General features: G+C 31.3%; 1 protein-coding gene across 2 annotated transcripts in view; it reads right to left on the bottom strand.

Moving 5' to 3' along the window:
* Window positions 1–20,333, bottom strand: part of LOC113509586 (delta-1-pyrroline-5-carboxylate synthase) — a 46,959-nt gene that overhangs the window by 14,863 nt on the left and 11,763 nt on the right. For both annotated transcript variants that reach the window (XM_026892936.3, XM_052899342.1), the window contains exon 2: window positions 2,022–2,198. In XM_026892936.3, the coding sequence (XP_026748737.2) occupies window positions 2,022–2,198 (177 nt within the window). The remainder of the gene's footprint in view (window positions 1–2,021; window positions 2,199–20,333) is intronic.

Raw genomic sequence — 20,333 nt, 5'->3', positions numbered from 1 at the left:
GAAGGAGTTGGTGTCGTGTCGTATCAAGAGGTGAAGAGACACGCTGAAAATCGTAGTGAGTGGCAAGAACTCCACCGACAAGAGCGCAGGTGTTAAATAGGATAAATAAATCATTTTAAAAAGTATTCATAAGTTTTAAAGAATTGATTATATTTTAATTGTTATATTACATTGAATTATAAATGCAATTTTATTTATATCATGATAAATAAATATGTAAATTAGATCGTCCATCATTATGCCTACCAAATCAGATTACTTTTGGAAACGTTGATTTGTATATCCGAATGCCGCATGGATTGTTATACGAATATTAATGGCAGGTATACGAGCAACAAACTCAGGTAAATGTTTATTTATTCAAATAGATAATGCGGAGTTATAAATTACTAGCAATCTGACCCGGCTTTACTTGGGTAGATAGAATTTTTAGAAAATAATATTACTTTTTTTTTATACCACTGAGGCGGCAAACAAGCATACGGCCCACCTGATGGTAAGTGGTTATCATAGCCTATGAACACCTGCAATACCAGAGGTATTACGCGTGCGTTGCCTACCCTGAAGAAACCTCTTTACCCCCCTTTTGAAGAACCCCATGCTGTAGTCTCTTGAGAAAACCTCAGCAGGGAGCTCATTCCACAGCCTGAGTGTTCGTAAGAGTTCTTGTTGATAATGTAGCTTTCTATGGATGAAGTAATTTACATTTTTATTTTAAAATCGGTTAAGTAATTTTTAACTTTGTCTATTGTAAGCAAACAAACAAATCTTTCCTCTTTATAAAATGTTTTATATAATATAGATAGTATTTTAATCGAATATCATTTTATTTCTTAACAATAATATGATATCTTCTTTACAACTTTATTTTGGTTATATTGTATAAATATTAATTACCCCATAATACTAAAGGGGGTGGGCTGTGGCCCCTTAACACAGGTTATTATAGGTTATATTAACCTATTTAGGAGCCCAGTTTTAAAACCATAACTACTGTACTCATTAAAATTGTAATATTAGTGTAACTTATATAAAAAGAAGAAACACATTTGTAATGTGTTTCTTACGAAAAACTTTTAATTTCAATAGTATAGTACATATAGAATATTTAATTTTATAAATTTCTTTATTAGTAAATTGTATTAAATGACTACTTTTTGTATCTACAGAAATAAATTGTTCATTTCTCTTCAATAATGAATGAAAAGACAATTTCGAGTGTCAATTCGACAAGTCATTGATAAAATGGAAATGTGTTTTCAAAGAGTGTTTCCAAAGTGAATTGGAAATTAATGGCAGCGGATTTCAATGAAGCGATACAGATCCGAGACAGCGGTGAGAGCTTTGGAAGTGATTAAGGCAGCTGCGAGGGTACCTAATGTAAAAATGAGGCAATGACAACGCAATCAGTCTCTTTCCCTGAGACGTTTCTAAATTCAAAATCTAAGATAAAAACTATTTGAAACAGAACAATAGACAAAACTATGTCACTTTCTATCACTCTTTGCACAGTATTTTGTACGCGCTAAATATTAGATAAGACTATTAGAACACACGAACTACACAAGTTACTATTTTTACTTCAAAATAAAAGAGTATAAGGTAAACATTTAAAAGACATATTCATGAAAATGTTCAAGTTTACCTTGCCTTATTTTTCAAGAGACTTTAGAAAGAAGGAGGTTCTAATTTCAGATGTATTTTTTCATGTTTATTACCTCATAACTCTATCAGTTCTAAACCGACTTGGAAAAATATTGTTTTCTATCTGAAATGATATGCTCACAGATTGATCCCCTAGAATTTTTGTCAAAATCAGTTTAGTAGTTTAGGTTTAAATCAAAATAATTGGTTTTATCACAATTGAAATCGATTTTTTCGACACAATTTTAATTAAAGTTGTTATGTGTCCTATATACGAATCAAAATAAAAAGCATTAAATCAAAAATTACCTTAATTTGTACTGTAAATCTAAATGGTAAGTAAATTTTTTCTTAAGTAAATTTTTTGTTATAGATACCTGTTCAACGATGGATGCAAGTCGACCCAACGCGAGCCCGTTTCCATCCTCCCTGGTGATGACAGCACTACCAAGCTTCACAACGAGCCTCCTTGCGAACTTGAGCTGGGATCTATCAGTGAAGGTTTTCTGCCTTCGTTCAGCATTCGCCAATGTACGCTTATCAACACCCGAACTCTGAAATAAAAAAGATAACATAAATATATATCTACAACTCACTACATTGGGGGGAAAGGGTTTATCAGTAATGGGTTATAACAACCTCATTGCTAACAATATACTCTATCAGGTCAACCTCCACGCGGTTTCTCCTGGAAACTATCGAGGTTATTTCCTATTGAATTCTTCACAATGGGTCAACTGACCTACCTTCATTTTCACCTATCATCCCTCACTGGTGCCCTGCCAGCGTATACCAATAACGCAGGCGGCGTTACTATTTCATTTTCATCCATTAAAAAAACTCACTACATTTACATAAGTATTACAATATAGTATAATAGAGATGTATAGTTTTTTAAACCACGAACATTATTTATACAGCTACATGTCGAGATATTAAATTCCGTCGAATAAAAAAAAAAAACATGTGTCACAATCTACTATCCAACTAATTGTACTAAAACTAACTCCTGTAATGGCAAACACAGTATAACAAACAAATAAATTTGAAATATGATCGTGGACTGCAAATTTAGATTTTGAATGTTATCAATAAAATGTGGGTAAATGGAATAATAATACTTTTACTCTAATGGCAACAGTCAACATATATCTTTAATAAATAAATAACAGTCGTAAACATAATTGTAATTACTTTTTATTTTAAGGTTACTTTAGTAAAGCCTGTTTCCTATCAAGCGGTATTCTAAAAACTCCTCATAATAAATAAAGATTGTAAAAAGTTGTAAAATATGTATAACAGTAAAGGCTTTATTAGTACCTATTAATTTTAATAATTAAATTTATCATATAGTCCTGGCATAGAATGGTCTACCCTTTCCCTTCCCGTGGATGTTATGAAAGGCAACTTAGTAACAAAGCTTATTAGTCGAGAGATGGGTAGCAGCATCCCTTTTAAAATATCACCAAAAGCCTAGCTGCAGCTGCCAACGCGCCTGTCAAGCGTTCTAACTACTGGCAAAAAACTTCTTATGGTGAAGGCCTATGTACAGTGGTAGTCAGTTAATGGCTGATTTAAGATTAAAAATTCCAATAAACATAATATTATAAATAATTAAATAAAAAAATAAAAAAAATAAAGGCATTATTTTATTTTAATACTTCCAGAGAGTACCTGCTTAACAGCACTATCACATCAAAGCACACTATCCTATTAGGGATCCGAGTAGGGATATATATTTACATTATTACATGCATCACATCTCCATATTTAGAAATGATAGAATTTTCATCGTGCCTCAGATCAAACTGTTTTATTGTAATTACTCCTCTCGATCCAAACGTTGCCTGGAAGAGATCGCTTTTATCGATAAAGTCGCCCATTGTTTTCTCATTGTGATTATTTCTTGTAATTGTTTATATTTATAATAAGTTTACTATTGTAATCTTTTGGAGGAAACAATAAAGAGTATCTATCTATCTATCCTAGACTAACTTGACTCTTAATATGCGTACATATTTGCACGTAATAGGACACCCTGATATTTTAGAGACCATTATTTTTAGGTAGCCGAGTTCCTTAACGCTGTAACTTGAACTAGGCGACGAGTAAAAAGTCATTCCGTGATTGATGAAAGGGGTAACGCGTCAGCGTCTTTTTGAAAGATGAAATTTGGAAAGAGGAAATTCATAAGAAAACAAAGTTTTTAACATCAGAAAACTAAAAATTATATTTTAGTTTGCATGTTGGAAGATCGGGTTAGATGTAAAATATTAGGAAATATGTAAGTAGGCAGTGGTTGTTACCAACTTTATCTAGAAGTATATTGATATAAAAGAATTGATTTTAATACGCCATTTTTCTAAACCTTAAACCTAACTTTAAAATTAAAATTTCAATTTGATATTACAACGAAATATTTATTAAGGATTAATAAAAACTAATTTTAAAACAAAAAATTATAATGGATGAAGTTGACATTTGGATTATGAAATAGATTTATTATTGTTATTCAATACTTGTAATATTGAATTTGATGCTTTTTGTATGATCATACATAATTTCAGACACAATATACAATGTTTTTTGAATAAATGACTAATGACTAAAATATTAGATAGTTTATTTACATTTTGTTGACTAGAGGTATTGAGAAGAATATTAATATACATAACATCTACAGTATAAATGAGAACCCAGGTTTTTACTCGACTACCCAAAAAAGTGTATTGTTATCAGTAGGCAATATTTTTTCTCAAACATGCTCGGAAATGTGAGCATTATTTTGACAATCTTCTTAGAGATAAATCAAAATTGCCGTACTGGCCAGATACATGCGGGCAGCGGCCGGCAACAGTTGTATGAAAATCCATATCTGTCGTGTTTTGCGGCCAGATAAATTACTATGTTAACTCATATCTGTCCTGTAATTTAACAATGGAGTGACTTTTTACTTCGAAACATGGCTACCAAGGAGGTGACTAGTAAAAGGTTTTATTTGAATTTCGAACTGGCTTGCAAATAGAAAGCTGTTAATTGAAAAAAAAAAACGAAGAACATTATAGCGCGTGAAAAATTATTATTGTTCGTTATTAGTCATTGAACTTAAAAAGTAAAATTGTGTTTTTGATTTCCGCGCATTGTTTGAGAAAAGTACTATACAAGCCTTGGCCACAACTAGACATTAATGGACTCACGTATGTGTGCCTCGGCTACGCCTCGGCCCACATTTGCATGGTCGTCCATCAATGCCTCAGTTGCTGGCCGCTGCAGTAATATACTATATAATCACTCGTAGCAACCAAATGATTTATTGGGTATCATCAATATTATTATTATCGTATTATCACAAGTAGATATAATAAGGGTATATAATGTAAAAATTTATATGATTTATGGTATGGTCACCATAAATCATAATAAGCATAAATAAAACGAAAAATTCAGTAAAAAAAACTTTTCGAATAAAACTCGTATGTGATATATATGTACGTGTAATGGGAATTTTATGAATTTACTTTGTTTATTGTTATTAATATATGGTAATTGAAAAGATTGATTTGCTAAATTTGCTAAGCCATTTTGACAAAATTTCTATGGGACCTATTCTATTTCTGTAAGTAACTCCTTTCAGATAAAAAAAAATCCAAATCGGTTTATAACTGACGGAGATATGAAATGACAAATATAAAAAATATAACCAAATTGAGAGTCTCCTTTTGAAGTCGTTTAAAAATAATAAAACTCGTATTGTGAGCAAAGTTCTTATCGTGAAAAACTCGAAGTTTATGACACAAATGAGAGTTCATATCTGAAATGTCATAATTGTACCTAGAAACAGAATCAAAACACTTTTTGCTCAACTATTTATGTTGTAATGTAGATAAACAGTTTCGTATTTTGTTTCTTCTGTATTTACATATCAGTATTTATTTATTCGTCTCTATGTAGGATAAGAAAAATAATACGTAGTTTAAGATTTTGCTAAAAAATTATAAAAATCGTCTTGTAATCTCACGAATGCTCAGGTTATAGAATGAGCTCGCGGTCGAGATTTCTCCAATACATTACAGCATGGGGTTTTTAAAAAAAAAAAGAAATAAAGAGGTTTCTTCAGAGTTGGCAACATCTGCGTTCATAGCTTAACATAACCGCTTACCATCAGATGGACCGCATTCTTATTTGCCGCCTCAGTGGTATAAAAAAAACGACGAATTGAGAACTTACTTATAGAATTCATTTAAAAATACTAGTAGAATTACTACTTTATAGGCAATAGATATATTCCGTAAAATAACATATTTTACAGGCAAGCGAAAATAACGTATATTGGCAAGTTACTGGAAAATATATTGGCATAATAATAGTGAATATCGTTCCTGAAGACGGAATGTAATAAAATATCACACGTCATCGTGCTGTCGATCGGTTATCCCGTGTTACATGTCCGAACAACCGTAGCTATGTAGTTAATTGATTCCCCATACCACAATTCCGATTCAAGGGTCCCATATGAGTTATTTCGTGTTGGAGTTATAATCAACCGATGTCAAAAGGAGATGGTGCTCAATTCGATTGTATATTTTTGTATGTTAGTAAATATGAGTAATAATAATAATATAATAAAATATCTTTATTTTGACAACTACGGCCTCTTTGTTAGTAACATTTTATAATACCGGTGCCGCTCCGATATCTGTACATAATATTCTTAACATTAATAGCAGAAAAAAGGTCATCACCCATTTCCATACAGCCCATACCAGTCGAAAATATATTTATTTATTCATTAAAACCCAATAATAATTTTGCATGCTTTAGAATATAAGGCGAACAGTTGTACTTCACCTAATAGATCAATATCTGTAAAAAACAATGTTCTCACAAATAAACAAATCTAAACAAATCTAAATCTAAAATAATTATAACATCATAACAGTGAAAATCAAATCAATGTTACAGCCCTAGTGCTTACATATAAAATTATATTATTTAACCCGACTCCAAATATATCTATGCCGCTTCTAACGTGTTTGGCAGGCTACTATTAAAAATAAATTGTTATATATTTATTTTGATCAGGTTCTTTACTTTGATATTATATTTTTTTTTACCACTGAGGTAGCAAACATGCATACGGCTCACCTAATCGTAAGTGGTAACTGTAGCCTATGAACACCTGCAATACACACGCATTGCTGATCCAAAGAAACCTCTCTTTATCCCCTTTTTGAAGAACCCTTGTTTGTAGTCTCTTGGAAAAACTTCGACATAATAAATAGATAGATATTTAATATATATATATACTAATTTGCCGTGTGATCGTAAGAGGCGACTAAGGGACTTATGGTCGAGGGATGGGTAGCAGCGTCTCTCTTAGAATATAATCAAACCCTACCTGCCAACTACTGAAAAAATACGACGGGTAAAATATATATATATATATATATTATTTTCCTGTCGTATTTTCATGTACTTTTAAAAATCAAAAGGATTTATTTCCGCATTGGTTACTTACTAATTGTGTACCGCCAAAATGTTAGAATTAAAGTTGTTACTGCTTAACATAAAAATTAAAATTGTTTTCTGCCAAAAATCTAGATTTTTTAATTAAAAACTCAGTGCCTCAGATTCTAAGCTAAATTGTAGTCACGTATTACGCAGTCGGCGACGGCTGTGTTTTTTATATTTGTTTTGTAATAAGATTTTAATTTTTATCTGTACCATGAAATGTAATATTCGTAAACCTTCTTAATTTCTTTGACAAGTTTTTTGTTATTAAAATCTTTTTTCATTCCTATCTTAATAAGTACAGTCTATGCTTTATTTGTATAATAAAATAGACACGAATAAAAGCATCAAGTGAAGGTTTAGCTTATTTACCACCATCAGTGCAAATAAATATTACGCGTCATGTCACATGATTAATCCCCATAGGCGTCCAATATTAATTCATAGTGTTATACCACACAGATTTACCTAATAAGAGAACATGAAGGATAAATGTAGTCGTTATTACAACCTTGCTTCATCTAGAAACCTGGTATAGCAAATTTAGTTAGAAATATACTTCCTATTAAAATTAGGCATACCGTGTGGTCCCAGCATTGAATGGGCCATTCCCTGGGTGGGTATCGTAAGATGCGACTATGGGAATTAATTTGTCGAAGGAGGAGTAGCAGCGTCCCTCTTAAAACAACATCAAAGCCTAACTGCAGTTACTAATCGACCTGCCAAGAATAGCAACTACTGGCAATCCAATCCACTCCGATAAGGGGAGGCCTCTGTTTAGCAGTGAACAGTTGCCAGCTGATATGATGATGATGATGATGCAAATATTCGTAACGATAGATGAATGTCTGTTACTCTTTCACGCAAAAACTATTGAACGGATATTAATGAAATTTGGTTATTTCCTAAATTAGCACAAAGGATACTTTACATACTGATACACGCGAGTGACGACGCAAAATACAGCTAATGTTAAATATAGCTATATATGTTTTTTAAGTGCAATAAAGCATACATATTTTATATATAAAATAAAAGAAAGGTTAGCCACATATCAAACAATTTCGCTTTATGCCCACGGCAGTCTTTCAACTCGCACATTTCTGCTTTGATATTTTTTACTGTAAAAGTTTTTTATCGAATCGGATAAGATCAAACAGGTCGGCTTTGCACTCTTTTGCGTACATAAATATAAAATACTTCTTTAATGTAGATCGAAGAGGCAAAACAGAATCTGAAAGGATAATATTATTAGGACTAAATATTTGCATACTCAAATATTAAAGGCACCGTGAGAGAGTACACCTGGGAAACGGGATTCGAACGGAAAGTAGGTAATCTGGGAAACATGGCCGCAGCAATCATAATCCGAACTTGGACTAGTGTTGTGAATCTATTTTCGGGTAATAAAGGATTTTATTATACACTGCTTTATTATACGTGTTAAAATATAAAAATCATATTTCAATAATTATTGAGTGATTGAAAAATAAAAAAAAATAATCATAAATAAAAATGTTTAATTACTTGGTTTTTATTATCGAGAATATTCAACTAGTTTTAAGATATTACCCATATATAACAAAATAAACATTTTGTGGCAATTTAAATTTTCCATGACGAAAAGCACCGTGAAGCATCATAAAATCTCTAAGTGTCACGTTCACCATAACAGTTACAATCGACGAATGCTTCTGACTACCATACTCGATGTTTTTATCCATCATTATGAACCCACAAATACTTACCAGTTACTTTTTTGAAATAATATAATAATTTACAAACTTTTAGATGATTAGATAAAGTAACTAGCCACTACTCGAGCAAAAAACTACTATGGCGAGCGAACGAGCGCCTACCTCACACTGCGATTAGTAAATTATTTACCTATTGACTTGCAAAACACTGTTGAAAATATAAAGTTTAAACTAAAAGCGTATTTACTGTCCTTGCTAAAACAGCAGAATATTAATGTCAGTACTTACTATTTGAGAACGAAATGTAAAGTACCGCACACAAGCCCGAGAGGTTTAAGTGGTACTACAAAATCATAGTAGGTATAATGTAATTGCATGCTAATTAAATAAAAAAAAACTAGTACTAATACAAGTAGTATATAAATATATAATTATTTTATAAGTATCGTTTAAAATTATTATTGATAATCTATTATAACATTGTAGATATACCTACATAGGTAGGTCTTTATTTGTATAAAGTATCAAGGTAACAATCCGAATATAGGTCAAGTGCAAAATCAATGAGGCAAGTGCTTTGTTATCATCCAATTGAACATGGGAAATCCATAACTCTTATGGGAAATAGTAATAGGTATATTCAACCAAAACCATTGAAAGTGTTCATAAGTATTTTACCCGAGGGAGACTTTGTACAAAAGTCGATTGCTTGGGTACCTCTGTCTCATTCGTGTTTCAACCGTGAAGCAGTTGTATTTGCATGGCTGTGTTTCGGTTTGAAGGGTCAGATATGGCGTGAATTTACAGGGTAGAGAGGAATAACACCTGAGTCCTCAGGAATGGCAACGCATGGGGGGTATCATGGGCGAAACAGTATACTCTGTTATGTCCATGGTACTGCTCATGTCTATAGGCGACGGTTACCACTTTCCATCAGGTGGGCCGTCAGCTTGTTTGCCATTCTAAGTTGTATAAAAAAAAAGACTAAATGAGTTTAAAAAATGATCATCACGAACTGTCAAAATCATAATCCTTTTTGTTTCGCCGTGGTTGGGCAAAAATAATTTATAAACCTTAAAACACCTACGGAAGCGATCACATGATCATATGGTTTGTACTCGTAAGTAAAGTTCAACGCTCCCAGCAATAAAACCGCCTTACTGTACTTATACAATTGTATCGTTATATTTATTAATTGTCTTACTTATTTCCTATATTGTATATTGCAAATCAAATATACTCATTCATTCATTCATTTAATAATTATTTTGAGATTTCAACTATGCTTCTTGGATAATATCGTTCAATTTAATTAATGCTAGAACTGGGTTTCAGCTCGAGGCTCTGTAGTCTATACAAGGTTAGCTGTAATATTATAGTAGTTATACACATTATATGTATATACTACAGTGCCTTACAAAATGAAAGCAAAGAAATTTTTGAAATATCAGCCATGGCTATTGAAAGCTTTCCTTTATAAGTAGACCACATATTACTTTATGTCAAAAAATATTATAAAATAACGAACAAAACCAACGGAATCTCAAACCTCTGGATACAAACGGACCACCTTTACTTCCGCCACATTCATCACTCTTTTCATACAAGCTCACGAGTGATTCGCCTATATATTTATTAAATCATCGATCAAAAATGTTATTACTTTATGTCCAACTGTGTGCAACACTAGGCCGCTACTACCGGCAGTTAGACTAATCCGACCTTGAACTCCCTGCAAAGAAATTCTTACTTTTATAGCGAGTTTATGACGTAATTCGATTTTAATAAAAAAAATCCTACTTTTGGTTAAAGTTTTTAGAATTTTTTATTAAAATAAGGAATGTATCAATAGGAGAGTTTCATAGAAATATTATATATAAATAGGAAAAATATCTTAACCGAAATGTGAAAAGATATTGTGGTATTGAGACCTTAATGGAACTAAAGCTAAGCCTCAGGTCATCGACTGGTTTATCCTGCTATTATTAAATATATTTTGTACCGAACACCATGCCATTTATAGCCCAAACCTGTTTCCTGTACCTACTATATTTCAGTTATTAGGTGTATTATATTAATATTGTAAAGTAAAACAATTATTAAACATAGAGGAAATATAATTATAATAGTATTTTTTCCTTTTCTTTGACTTGCTGTATCCAACAGGTTCCAAGTTACATTTAGTAATTAGGAATTCAATCCTTACCTACAGTATAAATGTGAATGTGGTTTTTTATTTTACTGAATTAGGTATTATTATTTAATTAGAGTTGTTTTGTTTAATTCCGCTACCATTAGTATGTATGTGACTGCCAACACTCGAAGATTGACCACCACTATTACTACCAGAAGTTACACGACCTTCTATATTAGCCATCGTCTCTGACTGCCATTTTCTCGCGCACGTTTCACTACACGTATTTCACCTCTAAACAAAAGGCGTCTTCAAGCGAATTATATTAGATTACTTAGTTAAATGTGCGTTTATTTGTTCATTTATCTATCGGTTTACTATTTACCTTTACTATCATGAAATTTGGCATTACAGTTAGTATTTGGGGTAAAAAAAGACTTGGGTTACTTTTATCTCAGTTCAACGATGTATTATTCCAGTCACACGGATAAAGCCACAAGTAAAAACTAACATATAAATAAATACACTTTGTTCTCTTTGCCGACCCTGTAAGGGAATCATTAGCGTGAAAAAAATATCTGCATTCTAATTAAATTTTCTTTTACGAACTCATTTTAAATAAAATATCAGCATTTTTCTTCTCGTAGTTATTTATTGTAACACAATTTACTTAGCCAACATTGCCATCTTGTTTTCCGTGAGTTGATTGGCAAACAAGAACTAAATTTGCCGACGTCGCTTTATTTATGCAAGACCTTTGATTTTTAAACGAAAAAACTGTATATAAGAGCATAACTTGTTAAAGCTACAATATAGAATTCTTTTAACAAGTAACTAGTTAGATATCAGCTCAGGGCTATGTATTATGTATATTTTAAGACAAGAAATCTATTTCCCTATTCCGAGATATAAAAGGCTTCTTTTGTCTAATATTGCGAAATTGGAATATATTTCATACAATGTATATATTAAGGTCAATCACCTTCAACTATACTATCTAAATTTAGATTATAAAGTGAGTACGTAATACTATGTCTATATGGTAAAAATCACGCTATATCATACCATATTAGCCGTTAACACGGCTGAACATAAGCCTCCCCTATAAAGGAAGATTTTACTAGTAGTTGCTACGTTGGCAGGCAGATTGGCAACCGCTTTTAGGCTTTGGTGGTGTTTTAAGAAAGACACTGCTACCTATCCCTCGATCATTAAATTTCCTTAGTCGTCATTTACGATACCCCAGTGAATGGAAGGGAAAAACAGTTTTCTTAAAATAAGTACTTAATTCGGCACGTTTTCGTATGAATAGATAAAATTTTCGGTTATATTTAGCCAGCCAATATTACTCGCTGATAATGTAGCTTCCTACAGGTAAAATTTTTTTAAAATCGATAATTAAGTTTTTAAATTTAACCATTATAACATATATATACGAGTATATAAGTTCATCTCCACACCTTAGAGCCTAGATGGTCGCGTACAACGCGGTTCCTCCTACGAACACTCAGGTTATGGAATGTTCATACGTTCATAGGCTGCGGTAGTTACCACAGCATCACCACCTGCTGGTAAGCAGTTGCTTACCAGCAGATGGACCGTATGCTTGTTTGCCACCTCAGTGGAATAAAAAAAGAAGTAAAACAATTGTAGGAGTAAATTAGCAGAATTAGGTCATAGAGCAAAGCTCTGGGACTTCAAAGATAAGAAACTTCCAAACAACAGAATAAAGGGCCCGTCGCTACGGCCTCGCGCATCATAAAGAAAAACTCTGCTTTCAATTTCAAAGTTTCAAATTTCTCAAAACAAAGAACTTTGTTTCACAACGATAAAGAATTTTTAATGTTATTTTCATATGAACATATTTTATAAAACATTTATAGCTGCACCCCGCGGCTTTGTTTGTATTAATTAGTGCATAAGATATTCTATGTTTTAAGTAAGAATATAACTTATCTATGAACCAAATTTCATTCTAATAATTTTCATTAATTCATCAAATTTTATTCAAACAATTCATTAATTTTTGCGTAAACTTATACCAAGACGTAAAAAAGAGAATGCCAAATTAATACCCATTCGATTTTTTGAAAAAGTACCAATTGTCAACTAAAATAGTTGACATTCAAATAAGATATACATAATAACATTACATTTGCCTTCAACATGCTAGAATTTCGTCGGATGACTATAGAATACCTATTTGTGTTCAGGTAGTTAAAATATAGAATTTTATTTATATTACGGTGGTATATGATTACGTGTATCGCATTGCTATGTATTGCTTCATATTTATTTATAATATATATTTTATCTTTATTACAGTATTTATTCTTGTACTGATACTTTCCTAGATAAATATATTGGAAAACTGTAAAGGTCATCTAGTTGATTAAATAAATAATTATTACATAAATACATACAAAATAAACATTACTTTCCATTCGAATTAGATGTTAATTAAAGTAAAATATTTGATTCACGCCTTAGTCCAAACCACATATTGTGTGGAAAACCCACAAGTCTGTGAGTCGAGCAATTAGTGTATTTAAGTGGAAAAAAGTACCTTTTCATAAAATTTTGATTCAATGTACACCTTAGGCTTGAATGTAGCCATTGATTCATAGGACTACTATACTGCCATTAAATGCTTCCGCACCTCAATTTCCGAATTGTACCGTGACCCAACTTATTCTTGTCACCATTCAGTCGGTCCACTCGATCGAATAACGTATTAAAAAGTATTATATACATTTATATATACTTTTACGACTATTAAACTATTTTTAAGAGTAAACTACATTATTAGTTCTTTTCTTATACAATTCAAAATGACAAGCTGACGACTTTCCTGATGGAAAGTAACAGGTATCGCCTATAAATATGAATAGCTTAATAAATACCACAGAATACATTTCATTTTATTCCTGAGGATTATGCCTTTTTGTTTTGGTTCTAAAAGAAATAATATAAAACTAGAAATTTATAGAAAATATTTTCAAAAGCTACTAAAGTGATCATTAGGATAACTTTAGTAGCATGAATAAATACAAAAAATATGTTTTATTTAAGCAAACTTAATTAAAATAATTTATAAATAGTGATTTTTTATGAATCTACCGTCCAGTTCGGAATGCAATTTCAGCTATACGTGCAAGTGACTCTACAGTTGCGTTCCCCAAATAAAATTTATGTTTACAAAAAATATGAAAATGGATAAAATTAAAATTACCAACTTCACATTGATAAAAAAAATTCAATTAATCACAGTATTCTTAAATAGACCAGTCCCCACTGAAAGAACCTGTTCACGAGTATGACGAATGTCATGTAAAACGTCAGCCATCATTATGCTCAAACATTTTGTACATCTTAGAATGGCAAACAATCTAACGGCCCACCTCATAGAAAGTGGTAATTGTCGCCTGGTATCGTATCATAGCTATAATATAGTGTCGCCCATGATAACCCCCATGGGAACCACAACGACCCGGCCCACAAATAATCCTTCTAATTTACCTCCATAAATGAAAGTATATAAAGACGTTCGGATATTTATTAATTAAGGATATTTAGATAAATTTATTACAAGGATAGGATACACCCTAAATAAACACAGGTTATTTTTTATCCTAATTCAGTTACAGTTAAAAGAAAAAAAATGAAAAGAATAAAATAAGGGAAATTTACTTAAGAGTGGCACCATACATGCAAAGGGCGGGGCGCAAAACATTTTATCTACACTATATTTAAGAGTCATTACAAAAAGCCTTTTGTAAAAGACGTAATTCATATGTATATTAATTTTAATAGCAACTGGTACCGTAACTTCCTTTATATGTCATCATATCAGCTAAACTGTCCACTGCTGTACATAGGCCTCCCCCTTTTGAAGGGTTTTGCCAGTGGTAGCCACGCCTGACAAGCGAGTGTGCAATCGCAGTTACGCTTTGGTGAGTTTTAACTCTGATGTCTATCCCTCGATATTTAAGTTCCCTTAGTCGCCTCTTACGACACCCACGGGAAGGAAGACATGTATGTACCTAAGTCGAGTACAAAAATGACGATCACTTTTAGAAACGCTATCTTTTCATTAACTCACACATCACATATGTGCCTCAAGGAACTTTGATTAAATTCTTTGATATTGTAACTTAGAGAATAGTAGCTGTTGACCTAAATTCAGCAGCTGGCGACTTTACAACGCTTCTGTACCAGCAAACCTGAACATTGTGTAGAAGAATCATGGGTTCGTTTATTTATTTAACTCTTTATTTCACCGACAACTTAAAAATATACAATGACAATTAGAAAAATTAAGTGAAATACAGTAGCATAAAATACAAATTAAATTATTTACATAAAGATACAAAAGGTGGTGTTATCGCTAGGGCAATCTCTTACATACAACCTTTGGTTAAAGGAGAATAGATAGAAGTGGGTGGCCCATTTAATAATTGCATAGGTGTTAAAACTTTAAACCAATTTATATGAAAATATATACTTAAAAAGTGAGGACCTAGTTAAAGTTATATCTCTTATTTCGACTCATATTTCTTTAGAATAAATGTCCAATTTTGCTTGTTCTACTTCCTAGAAAAACGTTAATAAATTACATTACAAACCTATACTACGTATATCGAAAAAAGATACATACATTCAAACTTTGACTACTTAAACAAAATTCACAGCAGTAAACAACATTAACAAATTAAACGGTGAAACTTATTCAGTCCCATGGGAAACCAAAGGTTCTCCTATAAATCTCACGAATCAAATTCCATACAAGAAAAGTTGAAAATGGGGATTTCGTAAAATCCTTGGAATACCGTAAAATCAGGGATAATGACATATATGCTGATGTGCGCTTATAAAAGCACACATCAGCATATATGTTATAAGAGAGTACAATGTGTGCAATTTTATAGACGTAATAAATATCTTTTGTCAGATATAATATCAATTATTATAATTATTATTTATTTACTCTTTATTGCACCACTTAATGAATTATATAAATGTATGAATGAATGAATGAATGAGTACTTATATACTTTATTTGCATTATACAATATAGGAAATAAGCAAGACAATTTGCAAACACAACGATACAATTGTATAAGTACAGTAAGGCGGTCTTATTGCTAAGAGCAATCTTTACAAGACAACCTTAGAATAATGGACTAATTGTTGACTAATTATATATTATCTACACTTATGGAGTACAAAAGGCGATCTTATAGATTATTTTATTATGTACATAATTATTTAATAGTAAATAAATTATTTAATCTTACTTCATGTATTTGCTAAATCGTATATAGTCACCGGCTAACTTTACATTAAATATGAATTTTACAAATTGAAAATTTAAACCATTACTTCTATTTGATTTCAGAGTACCCGAACCGCAATTAATTTAATGTAATTAGAAAGTTTTCAATCGTTTTCAGATTAAAGTTATTATTAACTTGAATTATTAACAGGACACAAAATTAATCACTCATTTTTTCCATTCAAATACCTACATTGTTTGAGATTTACTGTTTGTGGAGTTAGGAAAAGTTTCGTTCTCAAACTTCTCGAAGTTTGTCTAAAAAGTTCATATTTCACAATAATATCTTGTGAGTAACAACAGGTTATATTTACAATTCCAAATTAGAAATTGCAAAAGAAGGGAATGCGTTTCCCCATTTATCATTATTATTCCTGACTAGCTTTTTGCCCGCTACTTCGTATGCCTAGATTTAAAAGTACGAAAAATCGATGAATTATACCACTTTTAGAGGGCGTATCAAGGTAATAATATTATTATATTATAACATATATTAAATTTTAAATTATACCTTCAGAAATACAACTGTAAAACTGCATCCAATTTGATATCGTAATTTTTGCGTAATATGGGAGCAAACATACAGACAGACAGACAAAATTTCTAAAGATTATTGTTTTTTTGTCTGTTTTAATACACATATAAAACAATATAAGGGGAAAGGTTTTAATAAGGGTATTAAAACCCCCTTCTCCCTTATATTGTTTTTTCTTAAATATCTCCCATGTACAGACATTGTCTAGTTACAAGTTTATTACATTAGTGAGATAAGATACTTTTTTCTATATTTAAAGTCTGAATCTGTGGAGTAATTACAGATTCCAAACAAGTCTAGTTTGCTTTCTTTAAGAACCTATTATTTAAAATTGCTTATTCTAAATTTTTTTAATTACACAAGACTCAGTTTTACAGACGAGTATACAATTTCAAACACGAGTATCGTCTGAACAAAAGTCAAAATTTTGTAATTAGTAGACATAGTTAAGTGTAAACTAAATTTTTAAATAAACTGGAAACACAGAGAAAAACAGAGAGCTATTTATGTATATTTAACGGGTACAAAAAAAGAGTAAATTATAACTCACAATATGACATTTTGACATTTACTATTATTTTTCTCGTATAACGTATTATGTTTGTATTTTTCTACTATAAATACAATAGTAATATTACTTTATCAACTTTCATTATTGTTCATCACCAACCTTTATTAAAGAGCAGCGTTGTGGAAAATCACGAAATCTAAACAAGATCTAGTATAGTATTATATTATCTGTGGCAAGATATAGAAAGATTACGGCATACCTACGTCTGGTACCTGCGTTTACATTCTGTCTGGAGGAATCAAATAATTTGTCATAGGGATTTGTGGAAAAAATACCTTTATACTAAATACATAAGTAACAATGTATTTATGTATTCAGTACAATCTAAGTTCGTGTTCGTCAAACGAACTACATGTTTGATAGGTAAGAATATTTAACAAGAAATTTATTCAATTTCATTAGTTCCTAAATTATAAAATATTCACAACTTACACTTGTACGTTAAAGATAGTGACAGCGGTACATAACATATAGAAAATAAAATTTTATCTTTGACAAAAAATCGTATTGTATAAACTTTTGTATAACATTATAAAATATGACCAATTACACTTGTCCCTACCAACTTTTCTCTACTGGGGGGGGGGGGGAGGTAAGATCAACATATTTTATATCTAAAATTTCCATATCTTATTAGACCGAGTAATTTTAAACAGTTGTCCCAACAAGAGGAAACTCTTAAATAAAAAAAAATGTCATATAAAATGGTACATATGGTATGATATATACATATATCATATTAGCAATTTACCAATAAAAGACTGATCATTATGAATTAAATAGCTGAATAATAACAGCGAGAAAAAGTTCCCAAATTGAGCCGGAGCAAAGTTATACTAGGGGAATTAAATAATTGAATAATAACAGCGTGAAAAAGTTCCCCAATTGAGCTGAAGCAAAGTTATACTGGGGGAATTAAATAACTGGATAATAACAGCGAGAAAAGTTCCCCAATTGAGCCGATGCAAAGTTATACTGGGGGAATTAAATAACTGAATAATAACAGAGAGAAAAAGTTCCCCAATTGAGACGAAGCAAAGTTATACTGGGGGAATTAAATAACTGAATGATAACAGAGAGAAAAAGTTCCCCAATTGAACCGAAGCAAAGTTATACTGGGGGAATTAAATAACTGAATAATAACAGCGAGAAAAAGTTCCCCAATTAAGCCGAAGCAAAGTTGTACTGGGGGAATTAAATAACATAGCGAGAAAAAGCTCCCAAATTGAGCCGAAGCAAAGTTGTACTGGTTATGCGCCACTATTTGTATATAAATCAAAATCCTATTCATTGAATCTAAGAAACGTTTTGATTTTCTAGTTCCCCATGACGTGTCCTCCCGTTCGACGAAATCTCTTATCCTCAAACTCCCTTCACACTCATCTACGCGCTATAGTGGATCTTTTACCGTCCATGCTGCTAGATTGTGGAATTCTCTTCCCATATCTATTCGTGAGAGTCAATCCCTAAATATTTTTAAGAGTAGACTTAAAGAGCATCTTCTATCTCTATGAACATATATTTATTTATCTATATGTGTAGGTATATTGTATGTATATGTGTATGTATATGTAGGTTTATGCATAGATGTAGGTATATATTTATGTATATGTATGTGTGTATTTGTACTATATAATATAATCTAATTAATTTAATTTTGGCTATTTAAAAATTGTACACTGCTGTATCCGCTGACATTGATGCTCCTTTCCACTTTGGGTTTGCTGGAAGAAAACTCTATCAGAGTTAAGCTCGCCTTTGTACTTTTGTTTACCTCTGTCATATTTTTATAACTAATGTGTACAATAAAGTATTAAAATAAATAAGAATATCCTACCGGTTTAACGATATTATTAGAAAAAATTACGAGATACGTTCCAATAAAATGATAAGAAACAAAATTAATGAAGTAAATTCTCCTCTTTCAGTAAATAAGGAAAACAGAAAGAAAATCATGTACGGTCATTACTCCTGTCTTAAAGTATACAAACAAATTACGAAATTGATTTATATTTTTTATAGGCAAACGAAGAGGGATATTTTGCTACTCGGTATAATTTGTTCTATTAAATCAATGATTTCTTATAATATTATTGTATTCATTCTCCTAATTGGGCATTGTTTTTTATTCCAGTGAAATGTAAATGCTTTCATTTATTTCATTCTAAAAATTAAATAGTCCGTTATAATTAACGCGTTTGTAACTTAACCCGATTGGACACGATATAATTATATCACCACCATACAATAAAAAGTAAAATACATATATACAATCGTATATTTTGTTTATTTATTTATTTTTATTGTTTAGGAGGCAAACGAGCAGATGATCTACCTGATGGAAAGTGACAAACTTGCAATACGAGAAGATTAGCTCATGCGTTGTCGGCGTTTTTAATGTTTGTAAACACGTTTTATGGAAAGTTCTAATATTGTATTGTAAGAAGAAAACTATATAAGAGAGCCTATTTTACAACCCAGATTTACGAGGTAAAAATAAACGGGATGCACGTACATTGATAGTGCGTGTATGCAGAGAGTTTTTATTTTGCGTTAACGGTCACATTATGCCTATATAAATGAAATACAAACATCCAATCTCTACTAATAAAAGATATAACATTTAGTTCATGAATAGTAACGTCTAACTTCAATACAAGGAATTAAAGGTGTGTTACTGTCTTTTTGGAAAGTAAAGTTTTTGTCGATGTTATTCAATAACTAACTTTAATTCATCACTATTTCAAATCACAAACTCTAACAACCACGATCGTTACAATATGTATATTCTATACCGTTTTCCAGGTCAATAACCTCTTTATAGAATAATCCTTTAGACACTGTTAGATAATAAGGAATCTCAAGGCCTGTAATAAATAAAATTAATTCAGAACGTTACACTCCAT

Source organism: Galleria mellonella, unplaced genomic scaffold (genome assembly GCF_026898425.1).
Source record: "Galleria mellonella isolate WM207_F2 unplaced genomic scaffold, CSIRO_AGI_GalMel_v1 utg57, whole genome shotgun sequence".
NCBI classification, from domain to species: Eukaryota; Metazoa; Arthropoda; class Insecta; order Lepidoptera; family Pyralidae; genus Galleria; species Galleria mellonella.
This window is presented reverse-complemented; position numbering and strand designations above follow the sequence as displayed.